General features: G+C 37.3%; 1 protein-coding gene across 4 annotated transcripts in view; it reads left to right on the forward strand.

The window, feature by feature from the left end:
• Positions 1 to 25,868, forward strand: part of KAZN (kazrin, periplakin interacting protein) — a 2,853,667-nt gene that overhangs the window by 2,114,399 nt on the left and 713,400 nt on the right. For all 4 annotated transcript variants that reach the window (XM_044062363.1, XM_044062364.1, XM_044062365.1 and 1 more), the window contains one exon: positions 18,754 to 18,855. In XM_044062363.1, coding sequence (XP_043918298.1) covers positions 18,754 to 18,855 — 102 coding nt within the window. The remainder of the gene's footprint in view (positions 1 to 18,753; positions 18,856 to 25,868) is intronic.

The raw sequence follows: 25,868 nt of genomic DNA on the forward strand, positions 1-25,868 counted from the left end.
TAGAACTGCAGTGCAAGGAGAGGCTTGTTTTTTTATATACTTGACTTTGACTAGTATTCCAGTAATGTATTTAAAAAGTAATTTATTTTTTCATGCCTCATAACCTTTTTGTTTCCATCTAGATATTAAGTAAGCTGTCATGTAGCCAATGCATTGAAATATTTTTTTCTTCTACACTTCATTTTGTCTTGATTGGACTCTTGTAATGATGGTTTGGCACCCAGGGCAGCGTATTTATTTAAAGTTCCAGTTGTTGTGTTTTTGAGCATAGCTCCACCCCTTTCTAGCTGGCCACACCTCTTCCCATTGGCCCCACTCATTCAGCTGTCTCCTGCAGCCCCCCTTTAATTTGAAGTCACCAGCTGCCACTGTAGGTAACCAACATTTTTTCTCAGCAGCTTGTGCTCCTACAACCACAAACAGTTCAATAAAAATTCAAAAAATTACAGAAAATATTTAGCAAATATTTTGCCCTTTGCTGTTTTTTTTTTTTTTTTGGCTGTCAATTTGATGGCATACACCACTTATTAAATGGATACTTGTAATTCTTCAATCTGACTTCTATCTGTGGATTAGCAGAGGTGAGACAAGTACCAGTTACTGCCTTCTCATCTTGCTGCATATAACCTATCCCAAACATGGATGCTATCTACAGGGTAATTACAACCTTAAGGCAGGCCCTCAAACAAGGTTACATTGAAAAGAAACAGACCATGGAAATGGAAATATTTCCCTATTAAACATTCTGTCCCTACAGCCATAAATACATGCCAAGTGTTTAAAAATGTTATTCCAACTGCTTCTTGACTGTCACTTCAGAATTGTTAACCATGATTTACCTTTAGTCATCCTCCTATTTAGTCATCTTACTTTGCGAGGAAGTATCACTTGACGTCATTGCTTATCATTTACTTTCTCTCACTAAATATTATTAATTCTAGCATTGTTTGCCATGTTTATGCATTCTACCATTATAGCAGGTACATGACTCATGAATAATTATCCCAGTTTCTTAAAACATTATTCTCTTCATGTCTGTCTGTCTTGTCTTCTTTTTTATTTTTCTTTCTTTTTAAATTACAGCTCTACTCTGTTACTGTCTTTGACTCCATCTCAGAGTTAACATGCACCTGTGCAATGAATGTTTTTTTGCTGTCATTGACACACTCAGCAAGGCATGCTTACTGGTCATATTTATGTTCCTCAGGTTCAGTGCCACATTCATAGTTTGCCCAATATGAATATATGCATATTTTTATGTTGGTACTTTTAATGTGCACTACTACAGAGCTTTGTTTATTGTTGAAGCTGATAGGCTAATATACTTTACTTATTATTGCGCTTTCTCTTCACTTAGTCTATCTGAATTTCTATAAAGCAGTTATGAGTGAATACCTAATAAATAGAGGACAGAAGCCACAGAGACTAAGTACTTGGGTAATACTTGTACGCAGGGGGAGGGACTGGCATAATGGTTAAGGTCTTAACCTCGCAAATACAAAGTATAGAGTTTGCTTCTGCTCTCTGATTACTGGCTAGGCTTATAATGGAAAGCATACTAGTAGCCTGATCCTTAGCTATGAACCTTGCTCAAATGACTGTGTTGCTGATTTAAATGTAAACTGTGTGTATTGCAGTACAACTTTTTCCTTTTCACTCAGAATACCTTTGCTATTAATCCCTTTACCATTTATAGTCAAGAACAATGCCTTTTTAGCAGCATAACAAAAGTATGTCTCTCAGGGATAAAACAATCCAGCTACTGACCAACAGAACATTTGTCAAATAATGAAACAAGTATCTCCAATCTTTATCTAAATTTACTGTTGATGTATGTTTCACATTCCAGTGGTTTATGAACACTCAGATGTCCTTGAGAGAAACTGTGCTTTTCTTTCTTACACAAGCAATGCAACATTTTCTTCATTAAAAAAGTCATATCTAATCAGTTTCACTGTTAACAGCGATGAGACACATCAGGAATCAAAAGTGTACAGCTTTCTATCTCAAAGAGACTCTTTCTTTGGATGCTGACAACTGATTTCCTGCTTTAAGAGCTCTGTATATTTAGCAGACCTTATGACCTTATTAAGATCACCCCGGTCATGCTATCAGCTTATGAAACCAGACCCTGAACTTTGTTAATCAGTAATGGCACTAGTCTTGAGATTTCAGGGTTATGATGTGGCTTTCATTCCATACAAAATGGGCAGTATACTGAAAACAAAGTTAACATCACAGCTTCTTCAAGAGTGAGCTGAGATCTGTATGCATTAAGGGTACTATACATTCTTCAACGTACAAGCAGATTTAGGCTTGCATACATTGGAACTCTACGCAGAAATGCTATTTTTGCAACCACAAGGACCGGCTTGCATGCTGATTATGAAACATCTCTATCAGGTGTGTGTGTGTGTGTGTGTGTGTGTGTGTGTGTGTGTGTGTGTGTGTGTGTGTGTGTGTGTGTGTGTGTGTGTGTGTGTGTGTGTGTGTGTGTGTGTGTGTGTGTGTGTGTGTGTGTGTGTGTGTGTGTGTGTGTGTGTGTGTGTATGTCTGTGTGTCTGTGTGTGTGTGTGTGTGTGTGTGTGTGTGTGTGTATATATACGTGTGTTCAGATTTGCATATTCAGACGTGCATCTGTTTTTGTCTTATTGTACTTTATCAACCACCTCAAACCATACACTACACCCTTCATTTTTTTCTGTTTGGAAAAGCTGACTTCTGACAAACATCATAATGTTATGAATAACAAACCAATTGAATTACCTTCCTCTACACACTTATAGATTAACTTTGATACCCTAAATTGTCTCCAGTTAGTGGAAAAGTTAAGATTAGTGAGAATTCTCCAGATGTCATAGAGTCTTTTAAAAAAGTGGCTTCTTCAATTGTTTTTGGCTGTCTTTTTGACTTTTCCACCCCTACTGCCCCTGTAATTGTAGTTTTCATGTCTCTGTTATGATTTGTTTTATTTGATTTACTTTATGTGCATTATGTTTGTATCCTGTTTACGTGTAAGCAGGTTAATAAAAACTTCAAAATGGTATACTTTTTTTTCTTCTCTTCTTCCTTCAGTCCACAATTTCAATTACTATTACCCCTCCTACAGTAAATTTACACTTTTACCTGATGCACCTAATTTATTCTTTACTGATTCTTCACTCACTTTACTTGATACCTGTATACAATGATTCATTTTTTTTATAGTCATGCTATTCAGTGCTAAGTCCCTCCCAAAGGGCAGATTTTCTTTCCTTTCCCCTGTCTTTGAGAATGGTAGACCTGTTTCTTTTGCAGGCAACATTAAATATCTGGATATACTTTGATTGGAGATCTTTAGGGGAAGGATTGGTTAGGTAATGTTTTAAACATATCAGTAACAGCTCAGGTTACTCTTGCTTATAAGCTTCTTACAGTGCTCATATAACTACCATTAAGAAAGTTCACCAACAATAAGTGATCTTTATAAGACAAAACAATACTTTACTGTGTCTGTGACGTCTGGCATCACACAACCCATGCTCCTGCTTGATTTGTTGCTTGGAAGAGGGGCCATCTGCTGTATGCATCAGTGTTTTACAGTATTTGTGCACATTCTGCAGTAATAGTGTGCTGTTCTCTGTGGATGAACTCTCAGGATCATACCCTTGCTGTACAATGCCTCACTTGGAGTGGGTCGTACTTTCAAACCCAATTGCCTTTGCTCAAGTGTGTATTACTTTCCACATGCTGAACAGAGACTATAATACACTTGTTAAAAATCTTGTGCGGTGGTACCTGCCACACAGGATGGCAAAATATAAGTATTAGTTCAAACTAATGACGCCTAGGCCTTTTCAGTGCCATAAGGACAATGCTTTAATCTTATGAATTCCATGAATATGGAATCATTTGGCAATTCAGTTTAGGGGTCAGTGCTGCTACACGTCTTTAAAAATGAGCCCTGCTCATTTTCCTGAAGCAATGTTCATGCTTCACTGTCTATTATGTAAAGAATGTTACCACCTGTGCATTATGCTTTGCCCCACTAACCCTACTCCTTTACTGCATGGGCATCCTCTATCTGTATGTGTATCATCACTGTTACATATGTACACTGCAGGTTTATTTGCCATGTAATACAGTAAGAGGGTCATTTATTTGGCACTTGACAATATTTAAGATAAAAACAATAAGCTCAATACACTGTTTAATGGTCATTGCTCATATTTAATATAGTTTCTTATTATAAAGTATTGCTGATTAAATTATTGTTTATTGATGAACTTTTATTCCCAAAATGTGGGCTATAAATAAACTATGCACAGTCAGGCTAACCCACTACCAAACTACAATAATTTTTAATAAATACATATATTTTGTGTGTCATGTAAGTTTTGCTGCTCTCACATCCAAAAATGCAGATCACATGAAAAAGAGGTCTATTTCTGGAACAGTTCAACAGCCTGCATTACAATCATTAATACAAATTAAAAAAATAAAGCTTTAAGGATTGATGTGTGGGCTAGTAAATCTAAGGCCTTGGCTAAATCTAAAAACAAAATGTCACATTGTAAGCCTAAATCTATAGTTATAAAAATCAGTCATTATGGTCAGTGTGAAATGACCTCTAATAAATCTGTATTGTTGTAAATCAATTACTTCAACTGTCATTTTTCCTAAGTTGATTATATCAAGTAGACATTTTTCAAGGCATTTACCCAAAATAGATGTTAAGCTTATAGGCCTATAATTATTCATATATTCTGCATTACTCCTTTTGTATGTTGGTGCAATATTGCAAAATTGAAAAGCTTTCAGCCCATGGGTACCATCTAAGTGCATAATAAATAAAAGTAATGGATTAACTAGCTCATATTTAAGATGTATTTATATAATATCTGGAAAGAAACCTGGACCCACAGAAGTGTTCTTGTTTAGTTTGTTTAGTGACGTCTTTATCATGATTGATGAAATAAAAGGGCACATCTAATCCTTAATAATGGAAAGTAAGATGACACCGGAGCTATATTGCCTTGTATTCTAGATAAATGATGATTAAAGGCATTCACTATTACCTGGTCATTAGTTACTATAAGTTCTCTCAGCTTCAAAGTGATGTTTGAGTTTTTAATAGCTTTATAGGTGTTAATATAATTATGCCAGTCCTTTTCATTCTCAGGACTTGCTAATCTCTTTTCAACACTAATTTTTACATTTCTAAATTGTAAATTCTTGTTAGCCTTATTTAGTTTAGATTTAGTTCTTCGTGTATAAAATCTCCTAAATAAATGGAAACATCTTTGTTCCCTTTTATACATTTTAATTAATTTTTGGCTCCACTATTTTGGGAATCTGTTTGTTCCATGATCCTATATATGTATTATCTGAAAGAGTCTCAAGATTATCATTAAACAATTTTTTCAAATTCACCAATGAGAGAGTGCCATTAATTAATTATTTAAAGTAGAAGCCGTTAAATCAAACACTAATAAATTCATATATATCAACTTCAAGGGTGGAAATTAAATATTAAATATATGGATAAGAGAACTGATATTTTTATTAATGGCATGAAGTTTAGCTCCACTGCCCCCAAGGACTACAGGACTGTGGTATATGGGTGAGATGTCCTTGTTGAAAGTATTACACCACCAAACCAGTTAGGAAGTCGATACAGGAATGTATAAGTGACATAAACAATTCCTCTTCTAGAAGTCCTATAATCCTGCAATTTTTAAGCAAAGTAATAAGGGTTTCCAGTTGTTAATATTTTATGAAGTTGCTAATGAACTATTTATTATAAATATGTATTAGCAATATGTATTGTATAAAGCTAAATTAAATTATGTTTTTATATATTAATATTTATAGTTTCCTCCACATTCTACCAAGAGAACCGTGGCTCCCCCAGTTCAAATGTCAACCAGAACAATCACTGTGGCCTTAAAATCTGTGAAATGGTAGGGAAAAGGTAAATATCTACTCGATTTGACTGAGAAATGACATATTAAAGAATTTTATGGTTAACAGTACTTGAGCTAGACTGCAACAATTATCACAACTCAATCTGCCCCTGGAAATTGGTGACTTAATTGGTTGCAGGTGTTTTTCTGTGGTATGTAGGCCAGTGTGTGGACATCCTGCAATGAGCCAATACCCTCTTTAGGACTAGTCCACTGTATTACGTCCATCACTTGGCAGGACAGGATCTGGTACCACTGTGGCCAGAAATAAGACAAAAGTAGGTACTGTACAATTAATCAATCCATAAATGGATGCTAACCCAGTTGAGATATTTAAAAAGTTTTACCAGATATTACATAGATTGTCCAGACATTTATATAAAGCTCAATAATTTCTCAAATCTGCATAAATTCTTCATGACAGACTGCTTTGAAGCCGAGCATTTCTTCCAGATATGTTATTATGAAGATGAATAATTTACAGAGTAATATATGCATCTAATTAGTAAGCACATTATGTCCTCCTAAGCAGAGTACTTAAAGTAGGTAAGTGGGTATATGTTATTTAAATTTCTTTGGAAAGCGACCTCTACTCCACTAAAAAAGCAACAAGTTATGTTAGGACAATGGGAGCAGGAGGTTAAGGTGTCAGTTGAACAGAGTTATTATATTCTTATGAAGACAGCAAAACATATTTTTCACACCCAGGAGTAACAGTGGACCATAGCCTGGGCATGACATAAATATAACAAAAAACTGTTATACAGGGCTAAAGTAAATTCCCTTATCTGTGAGACAGTATACACAAACACACGAAAATATATATTGATTTATACATATATGCATGTGTGAATACACACACACACATATATATATATATATATATATATATACTTATACATACACACACACACACACACACACACACATATATATATATATATATATATATATATATATATATATATATATATACACACACACATACACACAATCATAGACACAAACATATCTATATCTGTATATATATATATATATATATATATATATATGTAAATATATATGATTATACTATTCTATATTAAAGTTAAAGTTAAACACCTTGCCATCCACATAAGCAAAGAAAAACATCTGACTGAATAGACAGTGGGTGAAAACTGGCAGAGGTAGATGATGGTGATATATATATATATATATATATATATATATATATATATATATATATATATATATATTTTTTTTTTTTTATTTTAGTCAACTTAATGTTGACAAAACAGATGGTGGACAGCTGTGTAAGATTGCTACAATACCTGGTTGGGGAATTTTCCCTTTCCCTGGTATTGTGTGATCTCAGATTTAGAATATATAAATACAAGAGGAGTGTAGGGGCTTGCCCCTTGCCAAAAACACTGCTTTAAAGTTGCATGTTCTTATTTTTTTTTCTTGGAGTATGGACATTACAGTTTTGACATATTATTAGTATTATTATTATTTTATGTTGACATTATGTACATCAATATTTGGTGTTTCATTGTTTTAAAGCAGACCCATGTATATAAATATATAAATATATATATATATATATATATATATATATATATATATATATAGTAAGTATCTATGTATATACATATATAATGTTGGACTTCAAATTCTGTGTCAAGCAGTTATGTATCACCTGTATAAGGTGGTTTCATTTGCATATACTTCTGGTGAATGAGCTCTGTTATGGAAAGGGGCTACTTTCACTCAGGTATGTAGCTTTAGTACTTGGGGGTGATTTATTAGTCATTAAACTGTTGGGCTTGTGCTTCTGTGAATGTTAGTGCAGTGCAAGATTGGTTAGTATAATTCAGTTATTCCTTGGGACTCAGAAACATCAGTTCTGCAGTTCACAATGGATGAGTAACGCTATTGAAGTTGGGTGACTTAGACCAGATAATTAACAATGACGGTCTCTCCATTAGCACAGAGAGATAAAGCCCTGGCTATTGCCCAGCCAACATGGGTTACATTAGGAGCTTGGGTGACTGAAAGAGCAGCAGGGAAGGGATGGGTGTGACCTTTCAAGGTAGAAAGGTGTTAGTTGATACACTGCCTAAAGTAAGCCATGGTCCAAAGAGGGGAGTTGCCCTCAGATGTAGCCAACAAGCATGTGAATCAGGGAAAGGGAGTGGGTAGGTCATAAAAAAAAACCCAAATGGGAGCATAGATGAGCCGAGTAACCAGGACACCTTTTGGATCCACGAACAGCCTCAGCAAGAACAGAGTAAGTCTGTGGGGGTTGGAGGATAGCTGAAACCCCCAGCATGGACATTATTTACTGCAAACAGGCCCCATAAACATAATGTCTGATGGGACCAAAAAAAAATTAACAATAATTAATAATGTCATCAGAGGTGATTAGTGCAACAATAAATAACTAGTTAAGGAATCTTCTGGTGAAAATTGCATAGACTTTGACCAGATGATCATAGCATAATGTTTAATATTGATGTGTAATAATGATGCTCATGTGACTCACTCCTAGTCATGTGCATCTAGCACACCCATACCAATGTACAGCCACATCCACATAATGCTACTCTGAGAGCTGATAAGAGCCGTAATAAGAGCCTTCATCAAATTGCATTCTTGTTTATTTCATATAAAGGTGGAGAAGATAGGTGTGTATGACAGTCAAAAGGGGGAAAATCAAGCAGGGGAACACTCATAATGACAAGATAAAGGTAAGACTGGGATGGGAGGGAAAAAGAGTACATTTTTTGTGGGACTGGGGCCCATTACTTTTTTAAGAAGTAGAGAGGGAGAAGGAAGCAAGGTGTATGTAGGAAAGAAGGTATATAGTTGGTAGTGATTGCAGAACACAAACAAAGATGTACAGGGGAAATGCTGACACCAAAGGGGTAGAACATGATGGAGAGACACAACCAGATAGATGGAGGAAAGAAAAACACTGGTGGTAAGGACTGCACTACAAACTGGAAAGGGAAAGGAAGTGAAACATGAAGAAGGGAACATCGTCACAGTGGCTAACATAGAGTGACAGCTTCTTTTGATGCTGACATGGGCAATAGCAGAGATAAGCCCTTTCTGTTACTACCTTTTTCTCTGGGCCCTGCCACTGCAGGCAATCTTGGCATGGCCAGTCAGTGATGCCAGTCTGCAAGTCACACAATGGCAGTCTTCAAATGGCCAGTGCAGATTTCAAGCCATTGGTCCACCACCACCGCCATACAGCTATGTCCTTCAACTCCTGCTGAGTAACATATTGGGACCTACCAGCAGCATTCACAGAGGGCACAAAACTACCACCTCCCCAATATCAGATGATCAGAAGGTCCCACAAAACTTTCCAGGTCACCTCCTGCTAGATGACCATCACCGCCACATGGACAAATAGGTTGGAAGGCTGCTAGGGATCCAGCAGGAGATGGTAGGGTAGGTTGATGGTGTGATGTTACTGCATAAAATAGTAACATAAATGGAGAGAAATGAAAAAACAAACATCAAAAAATGCAACAGAAACACTGCAAGTAAGAAAGGGAGAGACAAAACAGAATTATCTAGAGAAATATAGTTGTAATATGGTTGTAATTTTGAGGATATATTTGACCAGACAGATTACAGGGTAAGGTGGAATTGCAGAAAGTAGGTTACAGGTGGTATTAGGACATGGTTCTTATCCAGTACTCTTGAGTGTATGTGGGAGTACAATGCAGGTGATGTAATGCAGGATAGTAGGGGCATGGGGTATTTCTTGAATGGTACCCCTACTGCTATGTCATGACAAAGGGATATGAAAGAGCATGGCAGAAATGGCCAACTGTTCAGTTGTCACAGGACAACATGTTGATCATACCAATGGAATTCAGCAACACTAGAAAAACTAGAGTCCTACACAGGGACAGCAGTCAGCATGTAGCAGACTGTTAGTATTATATAAGCCAGCCAGTAGTACAAGTCGGAGTAAGAAAAACGTTATCATGCCTTGGGTATGCCATGTATAAGTAGCACTTCTGTGCATCTTGGTTGGGGCAGTACATGCAGTATTCAGGAAAATGTGACCAGTGTGTCTGGTAGAACAGGTAGGGCTGTGTCAGTCCACATAATGAGAAAAAGGGCCACGTGCATAGCTGTGCAGAAAAACATAACACTTACTTTGCTGGAAAGTCAAGCTTTTCCAGCAAAATAATCTTTACCCTGATAGTGTGGATGCCTCTCAAGGTTGGGTGGCTGAGACAGCACCATTGTCTGTGTAGACAGTGTAGGAAGTAGATGCCATTATTAGCCACAAGAAACTATTAATTAGAGAAATTTGTTGTTATGTTATCTGCATGCTACTACACTAGTAAAGGTACAAACTCACCCCTGCATCTGTGTAGATGTCCATATGCCTCAAAAGGATCTAGTTTTGCTATTTCTGCTAAAAATATGAAAAACAGGAAAGAAAATTGATATTTACATGAAGCCTGTGTCCTGCATTTCCCGTGGAAGTAATGAATTGCATTACACTAAGATGCACCTGTCATGTGCACTTACTGCAAAACTCAGGAGCAGTCTCCCTAATCTCTTCTTCCCCTGGGTGAAGATGGTCACAGCAGAATCTATTCAGGGTACCTCAATATTGCTTGCAGTGCTCACCTGAGCAGGTGATATATGTTACAGCAGTCACTGCCCTGACAAGTCAGTGCCAGTTATGCTGGGAAGCATTATATGAGGTCCCCATCAGGTGTTTCAGGTGATCAGTTTACATTATGTATAGAAATATCCTTGACTCTTTAAAGGACCACCTGAGAGACCTGCCACGCTCAATGCCTTCAGAAGCCATAGCCATTTTAAAGGTCACAGTCAAGAGGAGTATGTTAGCACATTCACAGCAATGCTCACCTTTGCCATCATGTGACATGCAACAATGGACAATTAAGCAGCACAACAGGTCATGATGCCACTATTGATCCATGCATAAATGCAAGGTGTACCAGGGTGGTGTTTAGGTGGAAATGGCACCAATGATTTGCTTGTGGGTATGCCATAAAATCCACGTCTTATTCAGTTACTGCTCTTTAGCATCTCTGAGTTGTGCAAATACAGTTTAATATATACACGTACCAGATGGAGTCGCTGACCCATCCATGTATGCAAAATACCGGCTGGCATTCATTTCTGAACTTTACAGCTCAGCCTTGGTCCACTGCGCACTGCAACAAAGTGTGATTCAGAGACATTTATCCATAACTGACTTATTAACATAACTGTAATGCTATTAGCCTTCAAACACCATGATAAATATAGTTGTGGCCATTGTAATTGGCTCATTAGCATAACTGTTATGCTCTTAGCCTTGAAACTGCATGATAAATATAGCCACGGCCATAAACGTATACAATATGCTATGGAATTAATCAACATTGTGCAAAGGAAATGGAGTGCAGAAGAAGAGAGTGACAGGACTTTCACAACCACTACAGCCGATATACGTGTTCAGGGGATACTGCCTGCATATGTTGGGGAGCTGTTCTGATAAAGCCACTGCTGTTCTAATGGTGCTTTTAGAGTTGTGAGGGAGCTGGGTTGTCACCAAGGCTATGAAGTTTAAGTACTTTACTCTTGACAACATAATGCATGTTTACAGGTGGTAGGGCACACAGCCTTTCTCAAAAGGTTTGATGCTACTGCCTACCCTTTTTCTTTGTGTTTATTGTATGAGTAGAACTAAATTCCACACTGTTTCTCTGTGTTATATGGAGTTGGACAGAAGCATAGGGTTCTAAAGTTGGCAGTGTGTCTTCTTCTTTTGGTGAGTGTTCAGAGAGATTTTTTTAAACAGTGTTACCCCAGTTATGACTGTAAGGGCCTTTTAACTTTTACCTCCCTGTTGTGTGAGTGGAAGTGGCTATACATTTCAGATGTTTTCAGCTTGTTGTGATGTTGTTTGGGAATGAGGGAGTTTCTTTATTACTCATGTTCACTTATACTGCTGTTTAGGGGGTGGCAATGTGGGTGCAGTCAATGGCACTGAGTACTTCAAAGAATCTGGCTATTTCATAAAAAGCTCAGATGATATTGTTTCTCTCTTCTCTGATACATGGGAAACACACATCCCCATCCACGTGCAGTAGCACGGCATCAGCAAATGGATGTTGTATCCACTAGGCACATGCCTGTGATACACCTACCATGTTCCCTTTGGCTGCTGGAATGTCTCTGTAGCCAGGGCTCTCATTGATGTCCACAGGAACGCCCACATGTAAGGGTGACACATGTACCAACTCTGACTGCTTGGCATCAGTCCACTATTTCTTTGTAACTGAGAAGATGAAATTGTAGCTCAGACAGATTCTTCTGTGGCACACTGGGCAACAACATGCACCTTTATAGCTACTGGCTGCCTCATTTATACACATTTGTGCTAAACCTCCTGTTATCCTAAGATGACATCACAATCTGTATGTCTGATCACTAGAACTTTCTACTGCTCATTTACACCAGCAGTCCTGGCTCATCAAAAAGCTTTTATGTATTTCTGAATCATTCTTCCATATTGTTTGCCCTAATTTGCATTCATCATTACCCTAATTACAATAATGCTTCTCATTTCTGTCTCATTATGCACACATATGCATGTCATGCCAGCTTTGTTGCTTTGCAGCATTGTGCAAACATAATACATGCACATGTGCTTTGTCTATGCATTGTGCATGATTGATCAGGATGCAGTTTTGCCTTTCATATTGAATTTTATGGTTCCAAAGCCAGGGAATTGTTACACTGAGTAGATCTTATATAGATTATGTATTTTAAATAATTTCTGAAGTATATAATTGTACTTTAATGTATTTAATGTGAGCTTAATACATTGGTTGTCTTGGTTGGTATGAACTGTTTAAATGTTGTTTCAGTTTATCGTTTGGGTTTGTAATAAGTGTTTAAAGCAATTATGTGCAGCTTGTGTACACATTTTTATGTCATGTTTGGATATGGTTTTTGACATATTTTATTTTCTAAGCATATGTATTTTGTTCTCCATGAATGTGTAGTTTGCTTTTATATAGTTGCATAGTAATTGGCATTTTTAAAGCATGGTACATACATTGTAGATACTTGTTCTTTTAACTTCATGCTTTTTTATAATTTTGTTAATTATATATTTACATGCTTAGATATCTTATCTATTCATTGAACATTGTTGGTGCAGACATCCATAAATATATATAACTGTATTGCTTTACAAAGACTGAAATCTCTTTGTGTAGACGTGTTTTGTTGGTTTTCAGTGCAGTTTCAGAGAGTTAATGTTGATGTGCTGAGTACTTTTGACCTGTGCCACTCTTTATCACAGCTGAGTTGTATTTCTGCCCGGATGTTTTGCTTGCCTTTCCTTCATTTCTTTCTATCTCTGTCTCTCTTTCCTTCTTTCTTTTCTTTTATCCTTAGATGAACTTTGTTAGCATTGTCTCTTGATGCATATATTTTCTCCCTTTCACATTTTCTCTTGTTTTGTGCATATGATGGATGCCATCTTTATTTGTACGATCACTGCTTATTTATTTATTTTTTACTTTTTGCGTTTTAAATTGTGTCTTTCTCTTCTTGCATCCTCTGACATGGAGAACTATGCCACCATACCCATACAACTAATATCTCTCTCTCTCTCTGTATGTTTGTTTATTAAAATGAGTTATTAGCATTTGTTATTATATGGTGATTAATGAACTAACTGGTACCAAATTTTAACTTGTAAGTACATTATTCAAATTGAACTTTCTATCTCACAGTAAGGTTGTGACTGAAAACAGGCCCTTGTAGCTCAGTCTACCAATTTACAAAAATGTTAAAAATGTAGCAAGCTGTAGCAAATGCATGTATTTACTGTTCTGCAACAAAAGATTTAAACACAAATAATACACAAAAATGCAAAGGTTTTTTTTTGGATGGGTCACAAGTATAGGTTCATAGGTTCATAGGTTCATACTAGGCTATCTGCCCTAGGGCATTTATAAGCCTAGCCAGAATGTGTTTGGCTTTCGCCACCCATTTTAAATTTATTTTGCTATGCCTTTTTTCGAGGTTAGTAACAGTGACACAGAAGTGATACCCGGGGTAAACCTACGATCTCCCATCCACTCATCAAGATTCCACTTGAAGAGAGTCAATGAGGGACTCTGCCTAACCTGGACTAGGATTTTATTCCAGAGTGAAGGGAGCCTCTGGGTTATGAATCTGTCCCTCCAGCATGTCCTATTTATTTCAGTGCTGAGGTTCAGGTCTCTCGAGCGCGTAGCTCGATAGGATTTAGATTTTCTGAGGTGCAGCATGTCCATTAATTCCGGGTTGGACATGGCTTTATACGTCAGGCACAGATCGCCTCTGAACAGGCGGTATGCCACTGAGTAGAGCTGGAGTTTCTTTAACCGGGCAGCATATGGCATCTGTTTGAGCCCTTTGATCCTCTGGGTGAGGTACTTTTGGGGTCTTTCCAGTTGCTGCAGGTGTCTGGTAAGGTACATCCCAAAAGGGGCATTGTACTCAATTATGGGCCTGATGAGGGATGAGTAAAGAGGCACGATGACCTCCCCTGATCTAGATGTGAATCCCTTCATGATTAGGTGGGCTATATAAAATGTTTTTCTAACCACTTTGGCCACGTGGTTGTCAAATGAGAGATTGCTATCAACTTGGGTCCCCAGGTCCCTAATTACTTCTTCTGTACTTAATGGATTACCACCTATGTGGTAATTTGTGGGCACTTTGTTTTTGCCAAAGGGGATGACTATACACTTTTTGGATTTAGCTTGAGGCCATGGCTCTGGCACCAGTTGTCTGTTTCTATGAGGCCCTTTTGGAGGATGCTTGTGTCGGCTGGAGAGTTGATTGTGGCGCCCAGTTTGCAGTCATCTGCGAACTTGGTCAGCCACAGTCCTTCCGTGTTGGCCTGTACCTCCGAGAAATATATACCGAACAAGAGAGATCCCAGGACTGAGCCTTGTGGGACACCACTTGTAACTGGTTTGGAGTCTGACATGGCTCCAGCAATTCTAACCATGTGGGTTCTGTCCTTGAGCCAGTTTGCAATCCATCTAGTGACATAGGGGTTTATATTTAAGCTGGTGAGCTTATCTATAATGCCCGAGTGGGGTATTGTATCTAAGGCTTTTGCGAGGTCCAGGTAGGCTGTGTGGACCACCTTCCCCTCGTCAATGGCCTTGGTGACTGTTTCAAAGAAATCAACCAGGTTTAAGAGGCAGGATCTGCCCTTAACAAAGCTGAATTGGGTAGGATCCAGTGTCTGTAGGTCCCCAATATCTTTATTTATGAGGTCCATGATGATCCTTTCCATAACTTTGCAGACCAAGCTAGTCAGGCTTATCGGGCGATAGTTTCCAGGATCCGTTGAGGCACCACCTTTATGGAGAGTTGGAAACGTATCTCATTCTGGCTACACTCTTTATGTGGTTTAATACAAGCTGGTATTTTGCCATTCATGAAAAATATTATAAGAAAACCAAAGCACCAGCTGAAATATAAAGGTACAAGAATTAACCTGATCAATGTGAAAATATGGTAACACAGGAATAATTCAGTGATAGGCAAATAATTCCCTTGTAAGAATATGTAAGCCAATTTGTAAGTTATGTATGTATGATAGTTTAAGATTCTAAGAAAAATATTTTTCCAGATAGGTTTTGTGAAAAGTAATTAGATAATTTTACTTACAAGATATAAAAGAGAGAGAAGAATCAATGTTGTGTGAGTTATAAAGGTTAAGTATTCCAAGATACAATTTATAAACTTAGTACATTTATGGCATTAAAACTAATAAAATTAGAATAATTGATATACTTATAAAACAAAGCTGTTCTACTTATAGAGATTGGTACTCAGGCTAGTTTATAAATGGATGTGAGAAACTAGATGGCACGATTTGCATGTAAAGTACAGAGCAAGGAAGAACATTAAGCAAAACAAGGATCAAAGTTAGGTAGTCGTGACTAATACAGGGCTATTCTTCTCCAAAATATTTCTATCAACAAATACTTCACTGATGTCATTATCCAAGAAGCACATCAATAAACAGCAAGAGTAGGCAGAAATATGCTGATATGCAGATGTTCTTTGTGTTTCACAGTTACGGTCCAGACTGCTGGGATTTTCTGCCATGAAAGCTCTTCGCTGGCCCGACTACCACATAAAACTGTTTTCACCTCCCAGGCTGGTGGACGCCATTACCGACATCAGAATGCTCAGGTATAAAGGTAGCCAGCCTGCATCATCCTTTCAGTCTTTTCTTGCCATGGAGCCCAAAGCAGTATACAAGTGCATTGGTTGGTCTGCACCAGACAGAAGTTGTCATTGGAAAAATAAGTACCTGTTGAGGAAGTCTTTTCTATTCCACTTAACTCATGTCAGATAAAGTAAATAATTCTCTCCACTATGATAAACAAATCCCACACAGAGCATATTCTTTGTATTACTTGCTTAGACCCAGACCATGATGTCCCTAACTCATTTTTGTGCTAGGTGCAACCCTAGAAAGATTAGGTGTAGGGCCAAATTCTTGGCTTGTTTTCTAAGACAAGAATCAGTTGAACCACGTCCAATGGCATCTGCCAGTTGTCCTGATCTTGAGCTGTGTAAACGCAAAAAAGAGAATAATTTTAAGCCAAAGTTGACGGACAACAATCACTCCCCAGCTGACTCTCCTGCTAAACTGATAATTGTTGAAAAAGGTGAGGCACCTTCACAACCCACTTCAACATTTGAAACAGCAACTCAAGCCTCTGTTGAGACCCATTTGGAGTCTGACATGCCTTTGGTTCCTTCAACTTCCACTGCTCACGTTTTCAGCTCATTGTTTGTGTCTGAGGTCGCTCAGCAGTCTACAGCTTCCTAAAATTCCTCTGAGTCTTTTTCAAAATCACTATGTTTACTGTCTGGTGCAAAAATTTTAAACATTACCAGGTAGTATTCAGTTTGGCAAATTCAGACTTATAACCCTCATGACTTCGAATATTTTGAAGTCAAACAGTTAAAAAGCACAATTTACCATAATAGTAAATGTTCAAATAGAACACTGTTGCAGTCCTTACTACTGGGACTTGGCTACTAGAGAGCCCTGTATGTTCAGGTTGACTTGTAGAGGGCAGGATTCTTACCCTATTGTGTGGTATATGTCCAGTCCTTGGTAAGTCCAGTTATGCCCAGAATAAGATGGGTGCCCATCTACATCATTTTACAAAATTTTTGCTGGAGCACATGAGTGCAAACACCCATTTTTTTTTTAGCATTTTGAACATTATTGCTGTCCTTCATGCTATCTGTTGGTATTGAGATTGAGAGCAGACATGCACCTTATTAGGGAACTCTAGTTCCCTTTTACTGTCCCTGAGTGCAGATATTTCACAGGTCAATATTAGGAAATCAGTTTGCAAAGTATTACACATATAGATCCCATATCCCAACAGTGAGCAAAGGTGAGAATCAAACTATATACTTTGCATCTGTGTGTATACACCTTAACCATTTTGCCAACCTCAACCCCAAAGTGTTTTTCCTATTGCTTCTTACATACGTCTAGTGCCAAAAAAATGAGTTGTGGCTGTGATATACAAATCCCTTATAAGGACTAGCACAGTAACTTTGACTTTTTTCCCTTGGTGCAGATCAAAAATTGTGAAGTCTGCCTTTTGACATTTGGACTTTTGCAGCAGAACCTCTCAAGAAGTGCATGGATGTAAAATCCATCATGAAGCATAACAAGTTCTACTGTGCTGCTGCATTGTCTTTATAAGCTATTCTAGATGAATCAAAAACAAATTATTTGATCGGGATAAGTTATTTTTAAGCAAATTGCAGGTTGGTATGCAATACATCTTAAATATTTAAAACATCAGATAAGGTCTGAAACTCTTCATACACCAGCAGTTCTTTTTGTGTGGATTTGATTTAATCAAAGAACAGTAGTTAAAAATGAAACCTGTCAAGTTGTCCATTTTGAAGGTACTGCTTGCCATGGTAGTGATCATGATGAAGCAGGGTTTCACATGATGAGGATGTTGCCATGGTAGTGATCATGATGAAGCAGGGCTTCACATGATGAGGATGTTGCCATGGTAGTGATCATGATGAAGCAGGGCTTTACATGATGAGGATGTTGCCATGGTAGTGATCATGATGAAGCAGGGTTTCACATGACGAGGATGTTGCCATGGTAGTGATCATGATGAAGCAGGGTTTCACATGATGAGGATGTTGCCATGGTAGTGATTATGATGAAGCAGGGCTTCACATGATGAGGATGTTGCCATGGTAGTGATCATGATGAAGCAGGGCTTCACATGATGAGGATGTTGCCATGGTAGTGATCATGATGAAGCAGGGCTTCACATGATGAGGATGTTGCCATGGTAGTGATCATGATGAAGCAGGGTTTCACATGAGGATGTTGCAGAGGAGGAAGACTAAGCATTTGAAGGACTACTGTCTTCATTCCCTTAGAACAGCTCCCTCTTGAGAAGAAGCCACCAGTTTTGCAACAATACTACTACCAGAGAGGATTATGATCTTGATTCATATTTCTGTGGCCTAAAGTAAAAAGTCAGTTTTAGAATGCTAAGAACAGTGAGTGTTAATGCTTCCTTGGAGAGATTTTAAAATGTCATTATTATCAGTAAGCCTTTGTGCAGTCTAATGTATTTATTTGAACAAGGTTTGTCCTGACATCTTGCATATAAAATACATATATTCTGGCTTAATCATAAGATGTTTTCTTGCTTTGAGTGTTCATTCTCCTTTCTTTCCTATTCAGGCTCTACATGAAAGAAGAGCAAGATGTGAGAACCGTAACACTGACCCCCTTGTTTGGACCAACCATAGGATCATAAAGTGGGTGAAAGACATTGATTTACAGGTAGGTTGCATGTATGCCAAAAAAATCTGAAACATGTAAACCGCCATTAAGGACAAGCAGTAAATGCTTCTAGTAAGTCGATAAGTCTTACTTGTTTTCCGTTTTGTTTATAAGTAACATTGCTGAAGCTGTGCATGTTTTATGAAGATTTACTTCATACAAATGAATTCATTAGATATACTCTAAACTGCTTAACAACCAACTGTAACAAGTTTGACCAGCTCTGGAAAGGGCTCCAGTATAATGACATGAACTCAGCAGTTTTGATTCTGTTTGGGTAGCTGAATATTTCCAGCAAAATTTATTCTGTTTAATTAGCTGAATATTTCAGGCAAACGTGTTTTTAAACAGCTTCCTCATAACACAAATAAGAAAGTGATGGATGAAAGCAAACTCTTTAAGACACTTGTAACTTCAAGAAAAATTAAAGCAGAAAGTGTGGTACAAGGGGAAGCAGATCTGAAAAACAAGATGTACCAATATACAATTTGTGCAAATGCAGCTCAAGATCTTAAATAAGGGTTATAGTTTACTGGTTTTCTTAATTTTAAGTTAATGTGGATGGAAGGGGAAACTATTCTTAATGTTTTCATTTAATTATGCCTGTTTAATGTTTTACAATAATTATGTCTTCATTGTTCGGTTATAGCTGTCATGAGATTATAATATCCTAATTACATTTGTAATATGCCATGTACATTTATACCTGCCTCTGTACATAAGATATGCATTTGTTTCCCAATGGATGCATATTGGTTCCTGATTTCCTGATAGTATTGTGTTGTATAAAGTAAATATATGTGGCAATTTTGCAACAGTTTCCAGGTATGTCACTGGGCATCATTTCTTGAATTATACAGATACTTGTGATTTAGACATTGGACTATGGGAAATGAGTGTCAAACTTCTATTTAACTTTCTTTATATATATATATATATATATATATGTGTGTGTGTGTGTGTGTGTGTGTGTGTGTGTGTGTGTGTGTGTGTGTGTGTGTGTGTGTGTGTGTGGATCCACTTCTAAAGCTCAAAGTTTCAAAACTTCAAACCTCAAATGGCTGAGACCAGATTTAAAATTTTGCACCCCCCCACACCCCCTGCTAAATAAATATACCAACTCCGACATCGCACTACAGTGAGGAAAATTATAAATATCCCATTCCATGCTGTATGATGACTGCATTCAAAACATTCGAAGTCTCAAAACCTCGAACTCGGCCATTTGAAGTTCGAAGTTTTGAAACTTTGAGCTTCTGAAGGGGATCCATATATATATATATATATATATATATATATATATATATATGTATATATATATATATATATGTATATATATATATATATATATATATATATATATATATATATATATATATATAGACAGATAGCTATATATAAATATAGATATAGACAGATATATATAAATATAGATATAGATATAGTATAAAGAACTAAAAGCATAACTTTTCTGAGTGACTTTGTTTTGAATATTTTGTCTAATAACTTTCCACATGCCTGCTGGTGTCTGTATCTATGTCCCAGTTCTCTCCTTGTAGCACCACCAAATTGATCTGCAAAATTCACATGTTTTGAGGCAATTGAAGGTTTACAGACTTGTAATTATTCTCAACTTTGTTCTGTCATCTGACAAATTATTAATCACAAAAGTAATAGAAGTTGTTTTGAGGAGAGCTCATGCTACACATCTTACCTTCCAACTTCTTAGTACAAGAATTCTGGGCTAACCAAAATAATGTTTGTGGGGGGGTCAAAGGCCCAGAAATCAGGGACATATTTTAAATATCGCTCTTATAAATTTTGAAAGTTGATACAATATGAGACTTTGCTTTAGCATGCATTTTATGGGGGATATGAAGTCTGAACTCAAATGTCTATCATTATTTAATGACTTCAATCTTTAGTGATTTGCCAGAAAACTATGAATTTTATAAGGTAAGAGCAAACCATGAGGGAAAAATCTAGACATTCTGCAAACTTCTGGACAGTTGAGTGGTATGCTGTACATGCTAACAGATAGTAGCTTATTTACATCTGATGTGATGCTCATGGGTAAACACAGTCACATAAACTACAATGACTCACATACCCTATAAAAATTAATTTCATGGTAAGGTCAAATAGCAAGAAATTTGATATCACGACTGTCCCAAAATCCATCTTCATTTAAAATATTTTGTTCCATGTCTGTGATAATTGTCTATCGATGTGTGCATTGATATCTGTGCCATTCTATATAAATTACATTGCAACAGAGTATGCCATTTTGAACCTTAAACCTTTTTGGATAAGTTCATGAATTTCTGGAACCATTTTCATGTATTTTATTCTAAAAACCCTGCGGTAGGTCTGTTCCAAATTTTAGTTTACATCTGTCAGTGATAGGGCTATAAACTAGACCTAAAATGCATTCACTGCACTCATCAATTTTACAAAAACAGCTTGAGGAGGCAAGTCATTTAAATGGGATCAAAGTGACCTGTGCACTCTACCAATTAACTCTATGAGTAGTGCAGTATAAGAACGCTGTCCATGGCCTGGCGTAGACTATCATGTGTACCTTCTTTACCAAGGCTTGTTAGTATACTCACTCAGAGATAAAGTTGTTGCTCTAAGTTCAATGCTCCATGTGACGACCGTGCCCTGGCCCAGCAATCAAGGAGTCTCAATCTTCACCACTAACATCAGGGAGGTTGTCTCCTAGAAGAAGAAAGGATAACTAATACACACAGTAAAGTATAATTTCCCTTAAGTGCACACAGAGATCACAGTCAGTCTGGGGTTGGTTGCTCCTTTGCTCACCAGGTCCCCATAAGACTCCCCACTGGCACAGCAAGAGGGTCCAGGTCTCAGCCTAACTGGGCAAGCTAAAACCTCCAGTACCCTCTCTGTCCAATCAGCACTTCGTGTCTCTGCCCAGGTAGCTGATATACACACACACACACACACACACACACACACACACACACACACACACACACACACACACACACACACACACACACACACACACACACACACACACACACACACACACACGCTCACACGCACACACACACACACACACACTTTGAGAAGAGGTTATACAACCACACAGACTTTCCTGGGAAAAGGCTGACACAGGTTCTCCAGCTGTGCCCCTATTACCCAGACCATACGGTAGTAATTCCTGCCACCACCCAGTTAATTATCAGCTACTAAAAGGCCCTTAATAGGGTGTCCAATTATTAATGTGCAATATTATTATCCAGTTGGTAATGTGACTATTCACTCTTAAGGCTTATTGGAGTGGCTTATTACAGTAAACACTATAAATATATAATGTACTCTAAAGCATACTTTATCTCTACATAAACCAGCGACAGGTAGAAGGTTTTAAAAATATTTAATAATAAATAATTAAAACACAAGACAAAAGTACTACACCACAGAGATATCTAAAAGTTCAGATATCACACAGAAACTTAAAATAATACAGTAGTACAGGTCTGATTTCAAAGAAAAATGCCAAATTAATCTTTGCTAGCTTTAACTGTTCCTACAAGAAATCACAGTGCTAAAACTTACATGTGAGTATACATAAAGAGCAAGCAGTGCTGAGTTAGATGTCCAAAGTCAAAATGCTTACAGTCTCTCACTGAACAATAGTTTTTAAACACTAACTAACACCTCTGCTGAGGCCCTCCCAAATTACATCATTTTGACACTTAGGTTTTCTCAGGCCACAAACTGCATTATTTAACAAGCTAACACATGCACAGAAACTTACAATACAAGGCATTTCACATATACACTCTAGCAGAAACCAGCGTAATAAAGCACCTTCCACATGTAAATTCTGGTCATAAACTTTAGCCTTAAAACAATGGGCATGAAACCTTCATCCAGATGCACTGGAGTCGACTTGTAAACATGAAAGGGTCACAACATGCTTCACTGGGCCAGTAGAGTGGAATGTTGTCACATATTTTGCAGTTCCACATTTCACCATATTCTTTTACACTCAAGAAAACATGCCTGTATTTTGCATTTATTTATACAGTTGATAGAATTATGTATCAAATTCTATTTGACTAGACTGGCAGCCTTCGCCCATCTCTCCCCAGTCGTCACACTCCAGTAAAAAAAGTTCACCTTTGCCACATGCTGTCATAACCACCTTCTAGTGATGAGTCTATGATTATATTCTTTGATATGACTTTCCATGCCTACTGCTTTGGAGAACATGTGCTAAAGAGCAAAGAACTAGATCTCTTTTCAGGGCAGAAGCTATCAGCTCTAATAGTTTTTTGTGTTGAAAAGAGAGTCTTTTGATGAAACAAAGCCAATTTTTTTTGGTGTGCTAAAAGCTTGCATCTACATATTACAAAAGCACTCACCATTTAGAATTAAGTTACTTGTCCATATGCGCACTAATTAGGCAATTGTCTTAATCACTGATAACTGAATATTGTTTTTTAGATAATTGATCAGCTGGGGAAAATGTGATGCCTAGCAGGTTCAGATGCTTTACTTTTTGATATTTCTGTCATGGTGGTTGCTGTTTTATTTTTTGTCATAATGCAATTAATGTCAGTGTTATATATTGCAAGTGGACATACTCTCAAACAAATGATTTTATATTAATGAAAAGCTACAGTGTAAATGCATACATCTGTTTTTTTTTTTTTTTTGCACGTGCATAAAGATGTGAATTTTATATGTAAGGGCTTGCATATCATGTTTGTTCATGCATGTAGCCTATATACTCTTATCATATATTACTATTGCTGTTTGCCATGTAAGCTTGTATAGTATATTGTTATAGTTGTTTGTCATGTACAGCTTTTTTCCCCAGGTCTCCAATGAAAAAGAGTTCTCATACCCAATCAGAATAATATATGACAAGGCGTGTGGGGTTGGTGCAAGGGGACTTGCTGTTCTGCAAATACACTATTTGTTATGTTGCATGTCCTGAGAAGTAGCCCCAGAGCATGTGAAGAAGTGTTTTGACACTGTGCAATTCAAAGTTACTATGTTGATGTTACCCACATCAGTGTATCGCTGAATTGACCTTTCCCACAAATTATATAAATATGTCATTTGACTGAATCTCATTTCACCGAAAGCTTACAATGCTAAATTTCAAAAGACTAAATGTTAAACCATAGACAAACACACTCACAACACTAATGACTATCTCTTTCCAGAACAAGAAACTACTTACTTACCCTCTTAACAGAAACAGAACATTATAAAACCAAACTAAATGAGGGGCTATGCCCCCTAAACATCCCCCAGAGTGCACATCCTTAAACTAATACTTTGTTGAATCACCTTTTGATTTAATTACAGCATTCAGTCTTCTTGGGTACACACCTGCCATCAATTAAAGAAACTCTGATTAATCCCAAATAAAGTTCAACTGTGGTAGTAGGATTTTCCTGACGTTTACTCAGTTGCCTGCTACAGCAAAACCATGGTTTGCAGAGAGTTTGCAAAGCATCAAAGGGATCTCATTGTTGAATCATATCAGTCAAGAGAAGGGTGCAAAAAAATTTCCACAGCATTGGATATACCATGGAACACAGTGAAGACAGTCATCAAAAAGTGGAGAAAATATGATACAACAGTGACGTTGCAAAGAACTGGAAGTCCCTCCAACATTGATGAAAAGACAAGATGAAAACTGGTCAGGGAGGCTGCCAAGAGATGGAAGCCTTTTCTTACACAGAAAATCAATACAACAAGTCTCCCAAAAGCATGTGGGAAAATGTGTTATGGTCTGATGAGACCAAGTTTGAACTTTTTGGCCACAATTCCAAAAGGTACGTTTGGCGCAAAAACATCACTTTGCATCACAAAAAAAACACCATCCACACGGTGAAGCATGGTGGTAGCAGTATCATGCTTTGTGGTTGCTTTTCTTCAGCTGGAAGTGGGGCTTTAATCAAGGTCAAGAGGATTACTATAATCATAGGTTCATAGGTTCATAGCCTAGTACCAACCTATGAACCTATGAACCTATGATTATGAACAGTTGTAAATACCAGTCACTTTTGGCCCAAAACCATCAGGCATCTGCTAGAAAGCGGAAGATGAAGAGGAATTTCACCTTTTAACATGACGATGACCCCAAATATATATACAAATCAAAAAAACAATGGCTTCTCCAGAAGAAAATTAAAGTTTTGGAATAGCCCAGCCAAAGCCCAGACCTAAATCCAATAGAAAATCTGTGGGGTGACCAGAAGAGGGCTATGCACAAGAGATGCCCTTGCAATTCTGAAAGATTTGGAGTGCTTTTGGATGGAAAAGTGGGCAAATAGTAGTTTTTTTGCTGACTTTGTAAACATCTACAATTGGGTATTTTGTTCAAATTTTGGGTGGTAAAATAACCCCACCAATACAAATCAAACTTTCAAAAGTTACTGAATAACTTCGATGGAGATCTAGCACTCCAGTGAGGTGGGTCCACGATGACAGAGGCCAATTAGGAATAGCATACTAAGCACCAGGGGGATGGAATATTTGTCTCACTCAGCTGTGGTCCCAAATGGAAGTTGAATTGGTCCATATGCAGTCGCATACCCTTACGAGCCATTGTGTGTATAGTCTATAAAGGGGGGTATCTAAGAAAATGGACAGTGTCTTTGTGCTTTTCTCCGAAAGGAATAACTTCATCAGATCGAAGAATATACAAAAGTTCCTCACAATGAAGAATGAAACAGCTGCAACTATCTTTGTGCTAAAGCAGTTTGAAATAAAAAATAATTCAGTAACAAGAACCTATTAAATAACCATAACAATGAAATAACTAGGGAAATGCAATGGAATTTAATACAAAATGTGCCTGATAGTATGACTTAGCCATAAAATATTAAGCAGCAAATGAAAACATGCTGACTGTAATTGCTAACAAAGCAGATTAAAAAATTATAGTTACATTTTTTTCTCATTTAGGTGAGAGAATCCACCTATTTACATAGCATTTTAAGACCTGAACCCACAAA

The sequence above is a fragment of the Protopterus annectens genome, chromosome 2.part1 (genome assembly GCF_019279795.1).
Source record: "Protopterus annectens isolate FY-2018-M chromosome 2.part1, PAN1.0, whole genome shotgun sequence".
Classification (NCBI taxonomy): Eukaryota; Metazoa; Chordata; order Ceratodontiformes; family Protopteridae; genus Protopterus; species Protopterus annectens.